Source organism: Neodiprion fabricii, chromosome 6 (assembly GCF_021155785.1).
Source record: "Neodiprion fabricii isolate iyNeoFabr1 chromosome 6, iyNeoFabr1.1, whole genome shotgun sequence".
Classification (NCBI taxonomy): Eukaryota; Metazoa; Arthropoda; class Insecta; order Hymenoptera; family Diprionidae; genus Neodiprion; species Neodiprion fabricii.
Window position 1 is genome coordinate 22,276,402 of NC_060244.1, and position 17,367 is coordinate 22,293,768.

At 36.4% G+C, this 17,367-nt stretch overlaps 2 protein-coding genes across 4 annotated transcripts; one reads left to right on the plus strand and one right to left on the minus strand.

The window, feature by feature from the left end:
* Positions 1 to 5,734: 5,734 nt before the first annotated feature.
* Positions 5,735 to 9,420, plus strand: LOC124184429 (ADP-dependent glucokinase). 2 transcript variants are annotated; one of them, XM_046574120.1, is made up of 5 exons: positions 5,735 to 6,159; positions 6,340 to 6,627; positions 6,758 to 6,894; positions 6,981 to 7,429; positions 7,578 to 9,420. In XM_046574120.1, exons 1-5 carry the CDS (start codon positions 5,831 to 5,833, stop codon positions 7,821 to 7,823), a joined length of 1,449 nt encoding a protein of 482 aa, XP_046430076.1. In that variant the 5' UTR covers positions 5,735 to 5,830; the 3' UTR covers positions 7,824 to 9,420. The 2 variants fall into 2 exon arrangements, with proteins under 2 accessions (XP_046430076.1, XP_046430077.1); XM_046574121.1 differs by having other exon boundaries at positions 6,448 to 6,627.
* LOC124184428 (zinc finger matrin-type protein CG9776-like) lies at positions 7,630 to 17,160 on the minus strand. Of its 2 annotated transcripts, none has more exons than XM_046574119.1 (9): positions 16,966 to 17,160; positions 16,138 to 16,452; positions 15,921 to 16,049; positions 15,056 to 15,224; positions 14,467 to 14,645; positions 13,799 to 14,182; positions 13,374 to 13,479; positions 11,967 to 12,085; positions 7,630 to 11,668 (listed from the first exon to the last, which is right to left on the minus strand). In XM_046574119.1, the coding sequence occupies exons 2-9, from the start codon at positions 16,426 to 16,428 to the stop codon at positions 9,533 to 9,535; spliced, it is 3,513 nt and encodes a 1,170-aa protein (XP_046430075.1). In that variant the 5' UTR covers positions 16,429 to 16,452; positions 16,966 to 17,160; the 3' UTR covers positions 7,630 to 9,532. The 2 variants fall into 2 exon arrangements, with proteins under 2 accessions (XP_046430075.1, XP_046430074.1); XM_046574118.1 differs by having other exon boundaries at positions 14,467 to 14,648.
* Positions 17,161 to 17,367: the final 207 nt, after the last annotated feature.

The window sequence follows — 17,367 nt, forward strand, 5'->3', positions numbered from 1 at the left end:
GTTTAACCAACGTTCAGCCGATATATAAAGACGGATAACCCCGGGTTATTTTGCGTAACAGTTTGCCGGGTCTGGCCGGGTTTGGAGGTATTAGCAGTTTCACGTATTATCAACCAAGCAGTTGACCACAGCGGTGAGAGAAGTTCTTCTTAACCAACTACTACCGTGTGCAAAACGTGGGTAACATAGCGTCGTCATAGTGAAATTGAACAGTTAAGAAAATCCCGTTTAAGAAATATCTGTAAGTGGTCGGAGAATTCATACTTCGTCTGACGTCGTATGTACGGTAGTGCTCTAAACATTTGATCGCGTCGCATGTAGCTTACGTAGGTTTTCACCGGGCCGTTGAGACCGTAGAGATATAGGTATAAAATATAACGTATCAACGGCGCAAGCGTCCCGTGAACGACTTCAAATCGGTTCTCTAAAGGACAGAAGATAATAATTTTCTTGCCCTCTCTGTCGCTCTACCCATCGAGTGAGGGCCACGAGATGAGAAGAGCGCCGTGCGGCATCAGTTGTTTCGGAGCAATCGGAGCGGAATCATGTGTTTCCAGCATCGGTTCAACGTTCAGACCGCGGTGTTCAGGTTGTGTCACGTTGTTCGATCAGTGTATTTTCACCATGCTCATCTGTGAATAATACACGAGGAGCAGCGTGTAGCCTGAAGAAAAACTGAGTTACTGAAATAAAAACGTCCTGCGAAAGTGAAGGTGAATTTCGTGTCGCGAGTTTTCATTGTTTTGTGTAACTTCAGATTTCAGTGATATCTGTTTGTCCTCTGTGCGTCGAATGTCAATATTATTATTTTTTTGGCTGATTTTCGGCAAATGCGCAGTTGCATTGTTAGCAAGGTTATTCAGTCGGTTCAAACAGACAGATACAGTACAAAAAGTGAGTGTAGGATCGAGTGTTATTGCGGTGCGGATTTGTGCATTATAAGAGATTAGTGAAGATCTGAATTATCTACAAAGTGCGACGCTTCACCAATGAACCTGAGATGCTACAAGAACTACTACGTATAAAAGTGTGGAGCAACCCAGAGCCGAGGTAACAATGCTTATTTTAATTGATTGATAATTCAAGGTGGTACATCGTATAGAGCCGAACAGGCCAAACTTTTGTTCTTGCATAACATGCAGTGGATGTGAAACTAAACTGTAATAATTAATTTGCGAACTGAAAAGCCAATTTGTTAAATTAATACTATTGTTTTTTACAGATTTAAGCAGAGACTTCCGAGTAACTTTTCCATTTCTCGGCAACGTTGGTGAGTTTGCACGTGTTAGGTTATCGGTATTTTTCCCTGGGATTCCTCTGTCACGTGGCGTGGCGGTAACAATTGTTACACAAATCTTCGATTTCTTAGCTGCATGGATAGGCTCATTCACGATCGCAACGTGCTTGACTTTCAGTCGAATAATTGTTTTTTCGCAATTTATTTTACCGTAGCTTACTTAAAGGTAGAAATTTTACACGTTGCTAAAAGTGGAATGAGCATCGCGACAGGTAACCATCACTTACTCGGCACTCGCGAGATCGAATTGTGTTTCGTAACTGATGTAATAATCTACTTTTAAATTTATCCATGGTGTCATTAAAGTGGTGGTTTCACCTGAGGTTTAAACGTATTCAATTATTCGCATTATTGTTAAATCGATAAAATTCCAATGTCTGGCATAACGTAACGTAATCAAAATGCATCTGATGTTATATATCATTTTCAATCTTTTAACAGCCAACAAGTATTGATCAACTGCTGGCTTAGCTCGCTTAGAAAAATGCTAATTGGCATACAGGATGTTTTTAATCAATTTTACAAAATGTTAATGTACCGATAGTCTGCCAGCATTTACTAAAATAATGCATACAACATTAGGGTTGGCGGGAACAACCGCGATACTGTATTCTGAGTAGGCAGACTATGATACAAAAACATTTTACTCGAAACAGGTAACCAACGAAAACGTAAGTCAGTGACCACGGCGCAAATGATGAAGAATGATGTGTGTTTGAAAAAATGGAGTATCGTTTAGATCGAATATAGGTAACCGGGTAGGTAGGTGGACGTTTTGGGATCCGTCGCGGGGCTTATGCATGTGTGTGTGAGTCTCTCTTTTCCGTCGGGTGGTTCCGTTGGGAAACAGGCAAGGGTAGGAAGGTCGCGATGTACCGTGATGTTACTAACTTTTGTAATCCACAGCGTCAAACGATCACAGAACTTTTTTTCTCAAAAGACTCCGTATTCAAGTCTCTCGACGATTAGTAAGCATTTGAATACTAACGAGATTGAATTTCCTATTTCTTGTCACTCTGGAACTATTTTTCAATCGTTATTCAATTCAATCATTCAGTCATTACCGATCATTATTCCATTCAATTGATCTCTGTGATCGTCTGAATGGGCAAAACGCATCTCTGGACCATCTATCGCGTTCCGTGGTACGCTAGATGGAGAGAGATGCTGAGCTCGAAGACTTCGCGTCGAAGAGGACCGCCGACCGTCACGCCACATAATAATGCATGCCCTCCAACCTCCCTCTCGATTTCGATTCGATTTGTAATCTGAGAACAACAATCCGCATAGTAATGTATCTAATTCAAAAAGATGCAGATGTGGATTGGGTTTCTACAGAATTTTTGGGACCAGTCCCAGATAATACAGATTTTTTGACAGTTTAATCTGTCGCGCCTCATTACGCGTAGATTAATCACGAGAGTTGGACGCAGCTTCATGCGCGTAAACTAATAACGGGAATCGGACACGTTTTTTTGCACATCGATTTTGCATACCGTACATAAAAGAGTTACACACTTTCAATGTGCTGACTTTTCAGGTCTTCGGTCAATGTTTTGACGAATGATAAAGTTTTCAAGTTCCACGGCGCCTTTTGCGCGTGGACTTGATGCCTTTCAGTTATGAGAGTAAACATGGCATTTGAAAACCGACGCATAACGTGCAGGAACAAAAATCACGGTAGTGTATACTGATAGTGGAGAATCTTGACTTAAGTATTCATGAAATATATCTGAAATGTACAGAAATACTCGGTTAACTGATTGTATTATTTTCTGATTCAGGGCAATAAAATCAATTTTTTAACTAATGCACTGAGAACTATGGAATATTCAGTCGGAAAAGATATTCACTGTAATAACTCAAAGCAGAAAGAGATGTCGATTCAAAACATTTAGAATGTTTTTCATTCATCAATACAATTAATAATCGAAAGCAACGAATATTAAAGCGAATATCATGTTGGACTCGACCCATTTTTTGTCAGTATTTGAACTCATGTGATTGTGCTAACCATACTTTCGTCTGTTTCAGCTAATCAAACCTTTTGTCTGTTTTAGCTAATAAAACTTTTTGTCTTTGTCTCTTTCAGTTAATCAAAATTGTTGTCTGCTTCAGTTAATGAAACCTCTTGTCTGTTTCAGATAATCAAACCTTTTCTCTGTTTCAGCTAATCAAACCTTTTTTCTGTTTCAGCTAATAAAACTTTCTGGTTCTTTTAGCTAATCAAACCTTTTCTCTGTTTCAGCTAATAAAACTTTCTGGTTCTTTTAGCTAATCAAACCTTTTCTCTGTTTCAGCTAATCAAACCTTTTTTCTGTTTCAGCTAATAAAACTTTCTGGTTCTTTTAGCCAATCAAACCTTTTTTCTGTTTCAGCTAATAAAACTTTCTGGTTCTTTTAGCTAATCAAACCTTTTCTCTGTTTCAGCTAATCAAACCTTTTTTCTGTTTTAGCTAATAAAACTTTCTGGCTCTTTTATCTGATCAAAACTTTTGTCTGTTTCAGCTAATCAAACCTTTCGTCTGTTTTAGCTAATAAAACTTTTTGTCTCTTTCAGCTAATCAAAATTTTTGTCTGCTTCAGTTAATCAAACCTCTAGTCTGTTTCAGCTAATCAAACCTTTTTTCTGTTTCAGCCAGTAAAACTTTCTGGCTCTTTTAGCTAATCAAACCTTTTGTCTCTTTCAGCCAATCAAACTTTTTGTCTGCTTCAGTTAATAAAACCTCTTGTCTGTTTCAGATAATCAAATCTTTTGTCTCTTTCAGCTAATCAAACCTTTTTTCTGTTTCAGCTAATCCAACTTTCTGTCTCTTTCAGCTAATCAAACCTTTTGTCTGTTTCAGCTAATCAAACCTTTTGTCTGTTTCAGATAATCAAATCTTTTGTCTCTTTCAGCTAATCAAACTTTTTGTCTGCTTCAGTTAATCAAACCTTTTGTCTGTTTCAGATAATCAAATCTTTTTAACTAATTAATTTGTCTCTTTTTCGTTAATTATATATTTTTACTTACCTAAGCTTGGTATATTTCTGTCTGTACCGACATATGTTACTAATTATATTTTCATCTATTCCAGGTTACTGAGTTTTGTTGACTATACTGCAAAATTAACGTTTCATTTTTTAGGCTTAGGTCTGGTTCAGGGTCAGTCACCTTGTTTTCACCGATAGACAGATTTAGCGATGTAGTTCAGAATCATCATTATCACAAAGTGTGATAAAATTTATTCAGCTGTAGTTTTTTTAAAATAGTTTTACAGTCTTTTATTGAGATCGTTTTAGTGTGAGTTTTTTTTGTCGAGTCGTTCATAGGGCATGTTCGGTTTGTATTTTACTGTAGAATTATACTGCTCTGTCGTATTTTGGTGATTGCACTTATTCTACTTCAATTTGTTTCCATTTCTTCAAATATTTCTGAATCGTCTTGTGATGGGTAAACGCCAACGTCTTACAGCGATTGATGTTTTCGGTTCTGGTTTAGTTGTTGATTGTTTTGCGTATTTACGAGGTTTTCATAAATGAAATAATAAAGTGAACAGATATGACTAATTATAATCTGGACCACTTGATAATAAATTTCTAAGCAATCTTGTGTTTGGGGGTCAGCGAACAGAGTCGCAATCTAGCCAGGTAAATATGAGTAGAAGATGAAAAAAGGAACCTTGATCATCTTTAAATTTTTATTAATTATTTTTGTGATAATAATTGCCTGAGGTACATCGGAGTTTATTGTAGCATGGACCCAAACATTAGTAACAATCGAGACTTACTTAATTTCCAAAAAATATTTACGAGTAGTATTTTTGTGTAAAATGGTCTGGGTTTTCCGCTGCAAATAAACTGCATTTTTCAAAAACCACGGAAATCTAACATCAGTTAAGAAATTATTTTTATATGTCAGCTGCATGTTTCGGAATGAAGGTATGAGCATTGACTGAAGATACATATTATTATCTTCAGTTAACGATATGAGTGGAGTATTAAACATATGTACAGAAATTACATAAGGTACATATACGAACAACTATATATTTCTATCCTTTGATTCACTTCTTACACTATATCTCTCCCATTCTTTGCATCAAGAAAAGGTTTCTAATTCTGTTAACGGTAAACCAGGTGCATGTTTGTTGTGCATCTATGATAATAATATTTTTGTCGATCAGATGGAGTTAGATTGATATAATCGAATTTGGCCGAAATGAATTTGCGTAGTTGAAAAGTATACGGCGTCCGTATGGGGTTATATGAAAATTTCGGTCTGTTCCTGTTCGACATTCCATAGGCATAAGAATATTTAACTCTGTATTATCTGGGTACACGTGGTGAACGATGGTAACATCAGTTTGTGATACCTTTACTTACCGACCGCGCACCGGATCGAGTAGCGCGTGTAGGGGAGGACGCAGATGGCGAAAAGCCCCATAAAGCTAGCAGTCTAGTATGTAAATCTAAGCAGACAGATTACAGAAAGTGACGTTTGATCCTTCCGTTTGTGACGCGGCGGACGTGACTCGTGCTTCGATTGTCGAAATGGAGTATAAAGGGTTAAAATTTGGGACCCTACTGTCTATTTTAGTGATAGTATTAGCAATTTATTACAGGAAATCAGAAAATACGTTACAGAAACGATTGATCGCTGTACTAGAAGGCCTAGAAAGGGTCGAAACGAAACATGAAGGATTACCGAGACCGAAAGTTGCAATAGGTTATGGAATATGTACCGATGTTTATATCGACGCTAAGTATTTATTGAAATACTCAAACGATATTAGAATTCCTGAACATTTCGACGAAATAACTACCGAAAAAGAACTGTTGAAAAGTTTTGCATACTATTTTCGTCATGGAGCTGCGGCAGAGTATGAATAATTTTGCAATTCACCACTCATCATTCTTATTAATTATTCATTCGATAATTGTCATCTTTCCGTCAGGCACGTCTTAATAGCGACCAGAATATTCCCCTCAAAACTTCTCAATAAATCCTCATCCTCAATAAATTTTGATCACTTCAAAGGAAATATTCATGTTCTTTTCAGACGATTCATGTCGAACAGTTCACTATTTGAGAAACTTGTTTCTCACGCTCGATCATTCCCATCTTCCTACTCAACTATTGGTGGTAATGCGCCTGTGATGGCTCTTAGATTTGTCAAAGAAGGTTGCGATGTGCTGCTTGCAGCTAAAATGACAAAGGCACTTCAACAAATGATTCCCTCTAACATCAGAGTCGTTGGAGGTGATGTTAACAGAGATGATGTACATTTAGTCCTGGAATACAAACGTGGTGAATCATGGGGACCTTATACAAGCTCTCGTGCTAATAGGTGAGATAATATAGGTAAATATTAATGAATACAATAATTGCAATATATCAAATTTTTTAAAGAAATAGCAACTAATTGTACCACATCTTAACCTGTGACATACATTATTCAAGTGATTGATATTGGCTAGGTACATCGTGCACAACGACATTAATAATCCTACCATCAGTTCATTGGAAGAGTTTGATAAATTATTACCAGAATTTGCTCCAGACTTGTTCGTCGTTTCTGGCTTACAAATGATGGATAATTATCCTTTTCCTGAAGGTATAAAATCTTTCATTTGGGTGTGATCTGGTGTTTGTTTTTCCATTTTTTTTTTTTATAAATTATAGAATTTCCTTTTTTTCTAGGAGTACGTCTAAGTCGGTTATTAAAAGTGAAGCAGCAGATGATCGCCCAGCCAAAATCGACAAAGATACATTTTGAAATGGCTTCGTTTACAGAGGAAAGTTTGTTGCTGGAATTGACTGAGCTAGTCATACCCTTTGCAGACAGTTTAGGCATGAATGAACAAGAAGTTACTAATTTGCACAACTTGATGTTGTATGGAAATATTTCATTGGTTGCTGATTCAAATCCGAGAGTAGCTACAGTTTTGGACCAAATGAGAACGCTGTTCAAACTGGTACGGAGAAACGAGAAGTCATTTATGAATGCGAGACAGTTGACACGTATTCATGTTCATACTTTAGCATATCAGGCAATTTTGAATGTGAAAAATTCTCAATGGAAAAACACAATGGCTGCAGCAGCAAAGGCTTCATTAACAGCCAATCGCCATGTGTGTGGATCGAATAATGTGAGTATAATATTTTTTGTCAAGTTCCACTTCTTTTTTTACTGCAGCACTGAAAGGAAGCACTCAATAAGCCTTTGATTGTGCAGAGTGGTAGTAGAATCATCGATGATTTCTAATAACTTGAGTACCAATTATTGTTTAATTTCAGGTTGATGTACAAAAGGCAATGCTGATAATGGACGACAGTTTTTCAACGTCAACTGAAGCTGGTAAAAGAATTCCTTTAGACATTGAAAAACCAGTTTCGTGTTGGGATGAAGTTTTAAAAATTGAGAACGATCAAATATCAGTTCAAGTCTGCGTTGCGCCAGTTTTGGTCTGCACTCAGGCCAGCCAAACTGCTGGTGGTGGCGATAATATTTCGAGTGCTGGTCTAGTGCCCCAAATTTCGTAATCTTTTCATTTGGTGTGAAAAATATGCAGTTATGTTTGAATATTTTTATTGTGTGATGCCTCATACCATTTATGGACCACATGGAGCACCATTAGTGCACGATAGGAATTCTTTTCATTTACACTTGATTGATAAGTCAAGCACCGTATTTCAATGATTCATTCCGTTTCATGGCTCTAATTAAACAAATCGTTCCAAAAAAAGTTCAGCTTTTTTGTCGCTTTTTCTTAAAACAATAGACAATATTTTAATGTCATTCCGCATTGTTACATTTCGTATTTTTATGGTATTATGTTGAGCATGAATTAATTTGCCATTTGTTACTAGAGGATTCAATTAAACTCATTTACTATAATGAGGAGATCCGAAACTATGTTTGAAGAGAATGTGATTCATGACAAGCTAGTCATTCCATTGAACTCGATTTACTTGAATGATTTTGTACATCATTTCCAAATCATGGAACGTAGATACTGATTTATAAGGCCAATTGAATCTTAACGTTTTTAGAATTTCATATGAGTAGATAATGTATACGTTTGATGTGAATAATCCTGTTCTAACATTCCATAAAGTTCATCTTGAAATATTACACATCAATATCGATTCTTGGCATTGAAATTATTCAAATATTTGCCATACTTTTAGGAATACTTTATTATATGAGTTAATTTGTCTCGTAAACATTTTATGATTTATGGGAATAAAATATAATGAAGCGACTTGTAATAATATACTTATTATCGTTTACAACAATTCATTATTTCATACTATAATGTATTCTAAGACTGAAATAAAATTTCGTTTACACATGATGAATATTTTTGAATTTTTATTGGATTAAATCATTATTAATTGGCGAATTGTTCAAATACTGTATAGCTAATAGTAAACATGGGCGTGATATAAATTAAGTCTTTAGTGGAATTAAGTGGGGACAATACCATAGTTGTTTCGGAGTATCTATCTTTATTCATGTTCCATACTGCGCTTTAGACAGTTAAAAATTATGAAATTAACAATGAAATTATAAACTAATATTGTAGTCGCATTGAATACCATGGGCTTGGTTAATTGAACTGTAATCATCCTATTAAATATTGTGATCAGTGTTTGCAACTTGCAAAGAAGAAAATTAATCATGACATATTTCAACATGTGAATATTTAAAACCTCAAGTATAATACACAACTAACGTGTGAGATTGTTGAATTTATACAAATCACAAAACGAAGTTTTATAGCTTTTCGAATTATTCATGCAGGTTGTTCCACATCTTCAATTTAAATTATTCCTCAAATATCCAGTACGTGGTTTGAAATTATTTTCTCTATTATTCAGAAGCAGAAATCTTGAGGATGAGCCTAATTTCCGACGATATTATACATACATTATAGTCGATATGACCAGTAACTACTTGACATATTTTCTTATACATGAGAAATGCTTATCCTAAAGTTCATGAACACGCGCAAATGAAATAATTATCAAAGAACTGAAGCAATGATAACATCAAATTTATAAAATTCTAACTACAGTAAACCACCATTGTTATCCACACGTTTCCAATTCAGATTCAAATTGATATTTAGCTTGTTGCTCTTGAGAAAAAATGAACTGAATTACCATGTTTACCAACCCAAATACGTATCTTTATATATTTATTTGAAGTCCCTGTAACTATCACTGGCACATATGAAATTGTCGGTTTAAAATATAGTATCGCCTTCGTCAATCCCTAACATTTTCAAGTCGTCAGGTCCAGGCTGTGTATCACCTTCAGGTTCAGCTTGAGTTATTTCTGGTGGTGGATGATCCATATACTCAGGTCCATATCCAATGCATCCTAACATACTGTACATTGTTGCATACATGACGCTTTCTTGTTGTTGAGTTTGTTTAGCATCTTTTTCTTCTTTTGGGAAAATGATATTCAAGGCTTCCTGCAAATCTTCTGGTAGTGGTATAGATGGGTCAGCACGTTTTTCTGCTGGCTCAGGTATATCTGCCACATCATGTATCGAAGTTTCTGCAGATGGTAGAGGAGGTGGTGGATTTGTATGAATTTGAGCAAATGTTGAATTGCTTTGTACCGGAGGTGGTGGTTGCATTGGAATGAAGGGAGGAATATTCTGTACTGGTGGTTTGCGTATTGGAGGATGTGTGACAAATGGTGGTTGGGTTGATAGGAATGCTGGTCTATTAGAAACAAACGGTGGCCTGGTTGAAACGTGGGGAGTAGGAATAAACGGAGGTCGACTTATAGGTGGTGGTGGATGACTCGGAGGCGGCGGTAGTTTGGGTACGTTTGTATTTGGTTTTTGTTGTTCAATAATTGGTTGTTCAATGATAACTCCTTCAGATTGATTTTCAATTTCCATGTCAACAACTTGAGGTGTCAGAGTTTTACTTTCTTTCAGCATCGGCGGGGGTGGTGCGACTAGTATCTTCATCTGTTGTAATTTATTCAACTGGTTCAAATTTCCGTTATTAAGATTTACTGGAGTTGCTAATTTCGTAATGTGGACCACACCAGGTGGATTTATTATTTCGCTAGGAACTCTTGGAGTGTCTTCAAACTTGCTTTGCTGATAGGGCAGTGGAGCTATGTCCTTGTCTGTAACTTTAGATTCCTCAGTTTTCTTTTTAAAGAGGGGTAGTCTCCCAATGAACGGCAATTTTCCTTTAGTTATTGTTGGCATTGGTTTTTTCGGCTGCGGACCAACTTTTTTAAATTTCGATGCAAGCTCGTTTGTCTTTTTTTCAAATTTGGATTCGTCATTCGAGGAGTTGTCTTCTCTTCTTTCCTTCTCATACCTGTCATAACTTCTCTTAGGACTATCTCGCCAGTTTCTGTCTCGCCTTGGGGAACCACTTTCCCGTTTTCTGCGATCATCGTAATATTCTCTGTCTCTTCCTCGTCTTCTGTCATTCCTGTCGTTTCTATCATTTCTGTCATTTCTGTCATTCCTGTCGCTTCTTTCATATCTGTCGTACCTTTCATACTTTTCTTCTCGCCTTTCATACTTGCGGTCACGCTCATCTTTATATCTGTCTCTGTCACGATCTCTATCTTCTTCTTTTGTTTCAGGTAATTTATTTTCAGTTGGTTTAACAGCCATATTAACTTGTTGCTTTGTCCAAAAACCCATATGTGGTTTGGGCATTTCCTCAGGTTTGGCTGCATCAAGTGATTTGTTAGGAGTAGCTGGCTGCTTGTCTTCTTCTTTTTTTATCCAAAACGGTTTCGGAGGTTCTTTAGGGCCCCAAGCTTCTAAATCTTCATCTGGTTTCTTGGGGAAAGGAGGATTTTGACTGTGAATCTCTTCATAGGTCAGTTTTTCTTGGCTTTGACGACCTATTGCTTTAATTTCTTCCTCCTGCTTGGCTTTCAATTTGTCTCTTATAGAGTTTAATAACTGACGATCATCTGCTTCTTGTTGTGCTTCGGGAGTTGGCTGCTTGATTTGTTGCGCAACCTGGGCCCACGATCCTTTCAATTTCATTCCATGGTAATCAATTTCCTCATTCAATATCGCTTGGGTAGCGGCCTTCATTTTATTTCTCATAGCAACTCTTATACTTTTTGATTTATCCTGATCAGAATCAGAAAATGACTCATCTGAATCTGAAGATGTATCAGTCCCACTACTCTTGTTTCGACGTTTTTTCGATTTCTTACTTTTCTTTTTACTCTTTTTAGATTTCTTTGGCTTGGATACAGGCTCGTCCTCTTTCTGTTTCAACAACTCAATTTGCATTTGCTTGTGCTTTTCTTCTGAAAAGGCTTTTTCACGATCAGCCATCCAGTCTGTCTCCCAGTGAGGATTTTGTTCCACAAAACGCTGTATTCAATTCAAAGAGGAAAATTGTACTTAGAAATCAACTCAAGTTAATTGCGTTATTCGACATATGAAATAAAACAAAGAATCTTTACATTATAAAATTGACGTCATGCTCAAAAATTTGATATTACATGTTTTAAGCAATAATCATTTTTTCCACTCTATTATTTGCAAATGGATTGTGAAAATTCATATAAATTCAATATGAATACTACAATGCTGTCAAGAGATTTAGTTAAAGATGCGGCATAAATTGGTTGATCAATCTCAATTAAAATAAAATAAAAAATCTACTCACAGAAAAATTCTCTGAATGCCTCTTTGACTTCAAGTGTAGACTGGCGCAATGCAGGTCACCGATCCATGAATCACAGAGTTTGCAATACCACGCTGTAGCAGAGATGAAAAACTGGAGACCTAGAATCAAAATTTGTTCAACATTGAGCTATGAAAATTTACACATATTAAGCAAGGCTGGTAAGTTTATAAAGAATGACCTTATGTTTTTCCACGATATACTCAAGTGGCTGAAAAGATAAATAAACACTATTAAAATTTTGTAAATATTATTATTTCAGTCAAGTTTGTCAACTTCTGTTCAAATTCGTGATAGCTGCTCATAGCTGTAAGAAACAAGGAAGGGAAGTTTTTATTCTTTACATGAATATTACAGTGCATCATTTATACAAATTACATACCGCATGTAAGTGAAGTAGGTAATTATACATTATTCACACTTGAATTTACAGATTAAAGTTAAAAGCTATTAAACATTTGCTTGAAGTGACATAAGTCAGGCATTGTTTGAGAGAATTATGCACAGCTTGACTTTCATCACAATCCATGGATTCATATATATTCTATGACAATTTTATTTAATATAGTTTTACACATATACGTCTTACTTGAAATTATTCACTGCTAATGAGCAATTTCTTTAAGTAGTAAGGACGGCATTCTGTTCACTTATCTTCTTTCTTCATATTTGATGATATACATAAATGTGCACTATCACGTACATAAAGTATTCTATTTACTTAGAATATCTCACAATATACAAAACACAGATGAATGGAGTCAATAAGACCCTCTCATAAGACTTACGGGGGAACATAGACTTATGTGGTACGGTAAAGTAATCAGCTCAATGGTAAATCTGTACTGAGTATTGAATTCTCACTTATATTTTCTCAGTTCAATGTCCTGGAAGTTTCGAATTACTCATAAAGGAGGAATGCTACAGATTAAGTCTTTAGAGGTGAGCAAACTATGAATCAGTATGCTACAAATATAAGAGGAAAAAATCATAAGAAATGTTATAAAGTACTCAACAGAATATCCTCTGTAATGATTTGACGGTTTGTAATTGAACTGAGGTGTGAACAGACAGGAAGAAAAATAGGGGGGTAAAAGAAATAATAGATTTATTTATAAAACGGTGAATTTCGGGGACGAATTTTCGAAAACGAGATTAAGTTTCTAGTGCTCATGTACCCATCCTGAATAATCTTGAATGCAGACTTTATGCTCTATCACCTAAATTTCATAAATTTGAATTCCTTGCGAACGAACAGCTGTGGCAGTGGCAGGTAAAGTTTCATGCTTAGTTAAAGATGGAGGTCGCCTCTTCAATACATACCGGAAACAGTGTGCAGCTACGGAATTTGTATGCTATTAGTAAAGATCCATTAAAAAATAATCATACCCTTGATCGGTGTTCGTTTCGTTGGAAGTCCGGGATAATATGGTACTTCTTTTTCCGTTCCCTCGCCGTTGGCTTTATGCCACGGCATGTCAACTATCTTGCGTTCCTGTCATGGGGAACGCAAAGTTATTAATAATCCTATGCTTTTACAAAGAAGCAGCATTACTTCGAAATATAGATGGACGAAGAAAACCAAATTTTTTAATCAAAATGGTTGAGCGACAGGTGGACCAAAAATTTCGATCCCACCACATGACCCATCTCCTGGTTCGCTTTTATGACATTATTGTTTGCAACGGTTGTAGGAAATTGCGGTATTCGTCATCAAAGTTAAATGAAATTCATTGATGATGTGCATCTACATAGATATATTTTACGAAAGAACGAATGATTACATAATAAATGTAGTAGCGATTTCAACTTACCACGCAAGCCTCTTTGTGCTCATTGCTATGAAGGTGATTTAAATACTCCTTCGCAGTTTTTGGAAAGATGTCGCACACCTTACACCAATGCATTTCAGGATCATAATGTACAAAATTGTACATTGGTTTTGTATCTTCGGGAGACTTTTTGTCTCTCTCTCGATCTCTGTCTACTTTAGATTCCTTGTCCGAGTCTGATACAGAGCCTCTGTCTGGGGATTCGGATTTCCCTTTAGGGAACTCGTCTTTAGGACTTTTCAAGTTTTTATTGGATTCCAACTTAAATTTCATCTTCAGATCATCCACTGTTGCTTTATCACCGATGATTCCAGTCAGCATGTCTATCACATTGTGTATAGATTTCATTTTGTTCTGAATCTCAATCTGTAAGAGAAATTTTGTGCCTGAATAACACCATTTTATCACAAAGTCAAGTTCACTTTCATGAATGAATTCGTAAAATTGGGGTCGCACGTTTTTTGAAATTATCATTCTTTGTTTGATATAGCAGAAATAGGGAAATCCATAGTTAGGAACACTGTTTAATTCACTGAATGTATGTAAGTATTCCAGAAACATTGGTATTTACTCCGAAGACAAGTTTTTGTCGTTATTTATGTATAGATTACTGAACTATAACTCACTTCCCTGAGTCTTACTTTATTTACCTGGAGCTTTTGATTCTCCTTCAAAATCCGATTGTTGTCTCTGCCACCATCTTTGCTTATTTCATCACACTGTTGACGTAAGATCTCCAATTCACGTTGAAGTGTGCTAGATTTTTTAATGTATTCCTCTCGCTGTTTGCTCAATGTCGCTTTTTGTTGCTTCACCTCAGCCGCAATTGCTGCTGAGTTTGTAATTTGGAGGTATTTCCAGAGTTAGGAATGGATTGGATATTGACAATTGATTTGAAGATCAATAAGAAATGAATAAATTTCATCAGATATGAAATAGTACATGATTCGAAACACGTAAGAATTCAAGAATCATAACATATATTATAAAAAAAATTCAAAAAAGAATCAAAAGTGGATAACAAGAAATTTTGATTAGAGATAAAAAAAAAAGAGCAACCAAATATAATTAAATACAAGCCGTTGATTAATCAATTTCCATCGGTGTAAATGTGATACATATTGAAAACGGAAGACAATATAAGAGAAGTGGAATGGATTGGAGTAAAAAAAATTGACTTTCATTAGAAAATGTACATGATACGTAGAAATAGCTATATTTAATTTGTTGATTGTATACCTTCTTTTTTAGCATCCTCAGGTCTTGGTAAAACTGAAGCTGCTAATCCCGGAGGTGCAGGTTCCACGGGTCTTGGTGGCTCGGGTTGTGTATTTAAATTAGGTGGAGGTGGTGGCTGTTGACTGTTGTACGGTACTTGGGTTCCTTGCCATCCAGAAGTTGTGTAGTCCTATAAAATTAATATCGACTCTCGATAATAAGATCTTGAAAGAAGTTTAAACGAATCCTTACCTTTGCGAGTCCGAATAATTGAAACGGGATATCGAATGTATTTTGAAGACTCTTCAAGTTGAACCTTTGATGTTTTTTATTTTATTCTCAGTACGATTCGTTGAAATGAGAAAAATAATAAAATTGATATACTTACTGTTCGACAGTATGCTTTTTTGTTGTGTCTATTGTTGTTCATCATAGCGTACAATTCAATGATATACATTTGTCATATAATAACATTATTGAACAGAAGGATGGACTAAATAGTGGGTATTTAAAATACGAAGTAATTATACGGTCATACCGCGCAATCAGTGTATAAAATTTATAAATTATAATTTAATTTGCAGATTTGATATAGAAATGTTCCCAAGTGCTCGGAACCAAATTCCCATTACTATTGGCAGGATGTACAGCTGAAGTATATCGCACATTGATATATTAAAAACTTATCTAATTTATTCATTCAAGTTGTTTAACTGGGACGAATCTATACTCGATGAATTGTAATCCTTAGATCAGAGGTAGTGGGATAGTTAAATAATATCAATTCCAATCTGACTCTTGGTACATTTTACACACTGATTTCATTCCCAAAATGGATCGACAGATTGAATTTAAACCTACAAATTGACAAATTCATTGTACTTACACTACGATAACTTGCCGGCTGCTGGTAGCTATAATCATAGGTTTGGTTGTAGTTGTAATTATAGTTGTATCCCTGGTTATATGCAGCCAATGACGGTGGCGGCTGGCCAGTATTTGGTGGTGGTGGCCCCTGTTTAAATTGTAATATTCAAGTTAGAACATGAAATCCTCGAGCATATGGCAAATTCTTAAGCTTAGTCATGTATCATTGTTTGAACCTGGTATTGGTTATGAATAGGAGCCTGATAATTGGAGGAAGCCACAGCTGGAGGGGGTCCTTGAGGTGCCGTTTGCGGAGCCGGTTGTTTCCAGTCTTGATTGCGGCTAGTTTCCTTACGCCTTCTGTCCCTCGAACTGGAACGCGATCTTCTGTCCCTCGATCTAGACCTGCGATATCTAGATCTCCTCGGAGACGGAGACCGATCATATTTTCGTGACCTTCTCCTGTGAGAGTCATCAGACTCTGGGCTAGGACTTCTAGGCCCTTTACGCCTAGATTCTTGATCCATAGCGACCAAGTTATTCAACTATTACTAGAAAAAATAAAAATTTAACGTTTTAAAAACATCTCAATGTGTCCCATTTCATTTATCTGTTGCCAACACTTCTTCGCGAAGGCTTCAGAGATTTGGGCATCATGCCAGTATGCGTGTGACACTTGTTACTAAGTATTTTGGGTACTGAAACGCTTCCTTATGTACTGTATTCGATGTTTCGTATGATATTCGAACGCCAATTGTCCGTTAATTCGTAGTATCGAAAATTGCAGACACTGAGATGTAGGCGTGATTTGTGCGCGATAAAGCAACCGCCTCCATTCTACACATTTACATTTGGCTCGAATTAAAGCGGCAGAACAAATCAGTGCGATGTGGAGACTGAATTAATATTCGTACTGCGTATTATCAGTTATTACGATTATAACAAGGAAAATCTGTTCAAAGATTGATATCGACGAAATTTGCCCTGCGGCCATTATGGCTTGGCTAATTTTACGGGTACAATTTTCAGGGTTATTTGTAACAGGTTTTACTATTATAGGTTACCTGACTTCAATATTCAGTTACGTATAAAGCTCTCACTCAATTAATTTCACTGAATTAATTGCAATGCAATTTCTAATACCATGCCTTCGTTTCCCAGCCAAAGTAACAGGCAAACACTTAGTCAGATTCACAAGCTTGCGCAAATGCTGCAAATGCGTGAAGTATGCGGCGGATTGCGGCGTATGCGTACGGCAACCACACAACCCAACCACACTGACTGTCGAGTACCGGGGATAACGTGGCGCTATCTTTGCTCCGAGTGTCGAAACTTCCGGGGCGTACGTCTACCTTTTCAAAAAATTGATTTTGCACGACAACATTAGAGTCGTTTGATACAATTACAATGCGATACAAAAACGCGGGGGGGGGGGTTATTCTTTCAATGAGATAACCGGTGATGAC

Coding starts and splice junctions, on each gene's coding strand:
- LOC124184429 (XM_046574120.1), top strand. CDS start 5,831: ATGGAGTATAAAGGGTTAAAATTTGGGACCCTACTGTCTATTTTAGTG. Junction 6,628..6,757: donor ACAAGCTCTCGTGCTAATAG/GTGAGATAATAT, acceptor GATATTGGCTAG/GTACATCGTGCACAACGACA. Junction 6,895..6,980: donor TAATTATCCTTTTCCTGAAG/GTATAAAATCTT, acceptor CTTTTTTTCTAG/GAGTACGTCTAAGTCGGTTA.
- LOC124184428 (XM_046574118.1), bottom strand. CDS start 16,428: ATGGATCAAGAATCTAGGCGTAAAGGGCCTAGAAGTCCTAGCCCAGAG. Junction 15,225..15,920: donor AGCCGGCAAGTTATCGTAGT/GTAAGTACAATG, acceptor TTAATTTTATAG/GACTACACAACTTCTGGATG. Junction 11,669..11,966: donor GGCATTCAGAGAATTTTTCT/GTGAGTAGATTT, acceptor AATTGAATACAG/CGTTTTGTGGAACAAAATCC.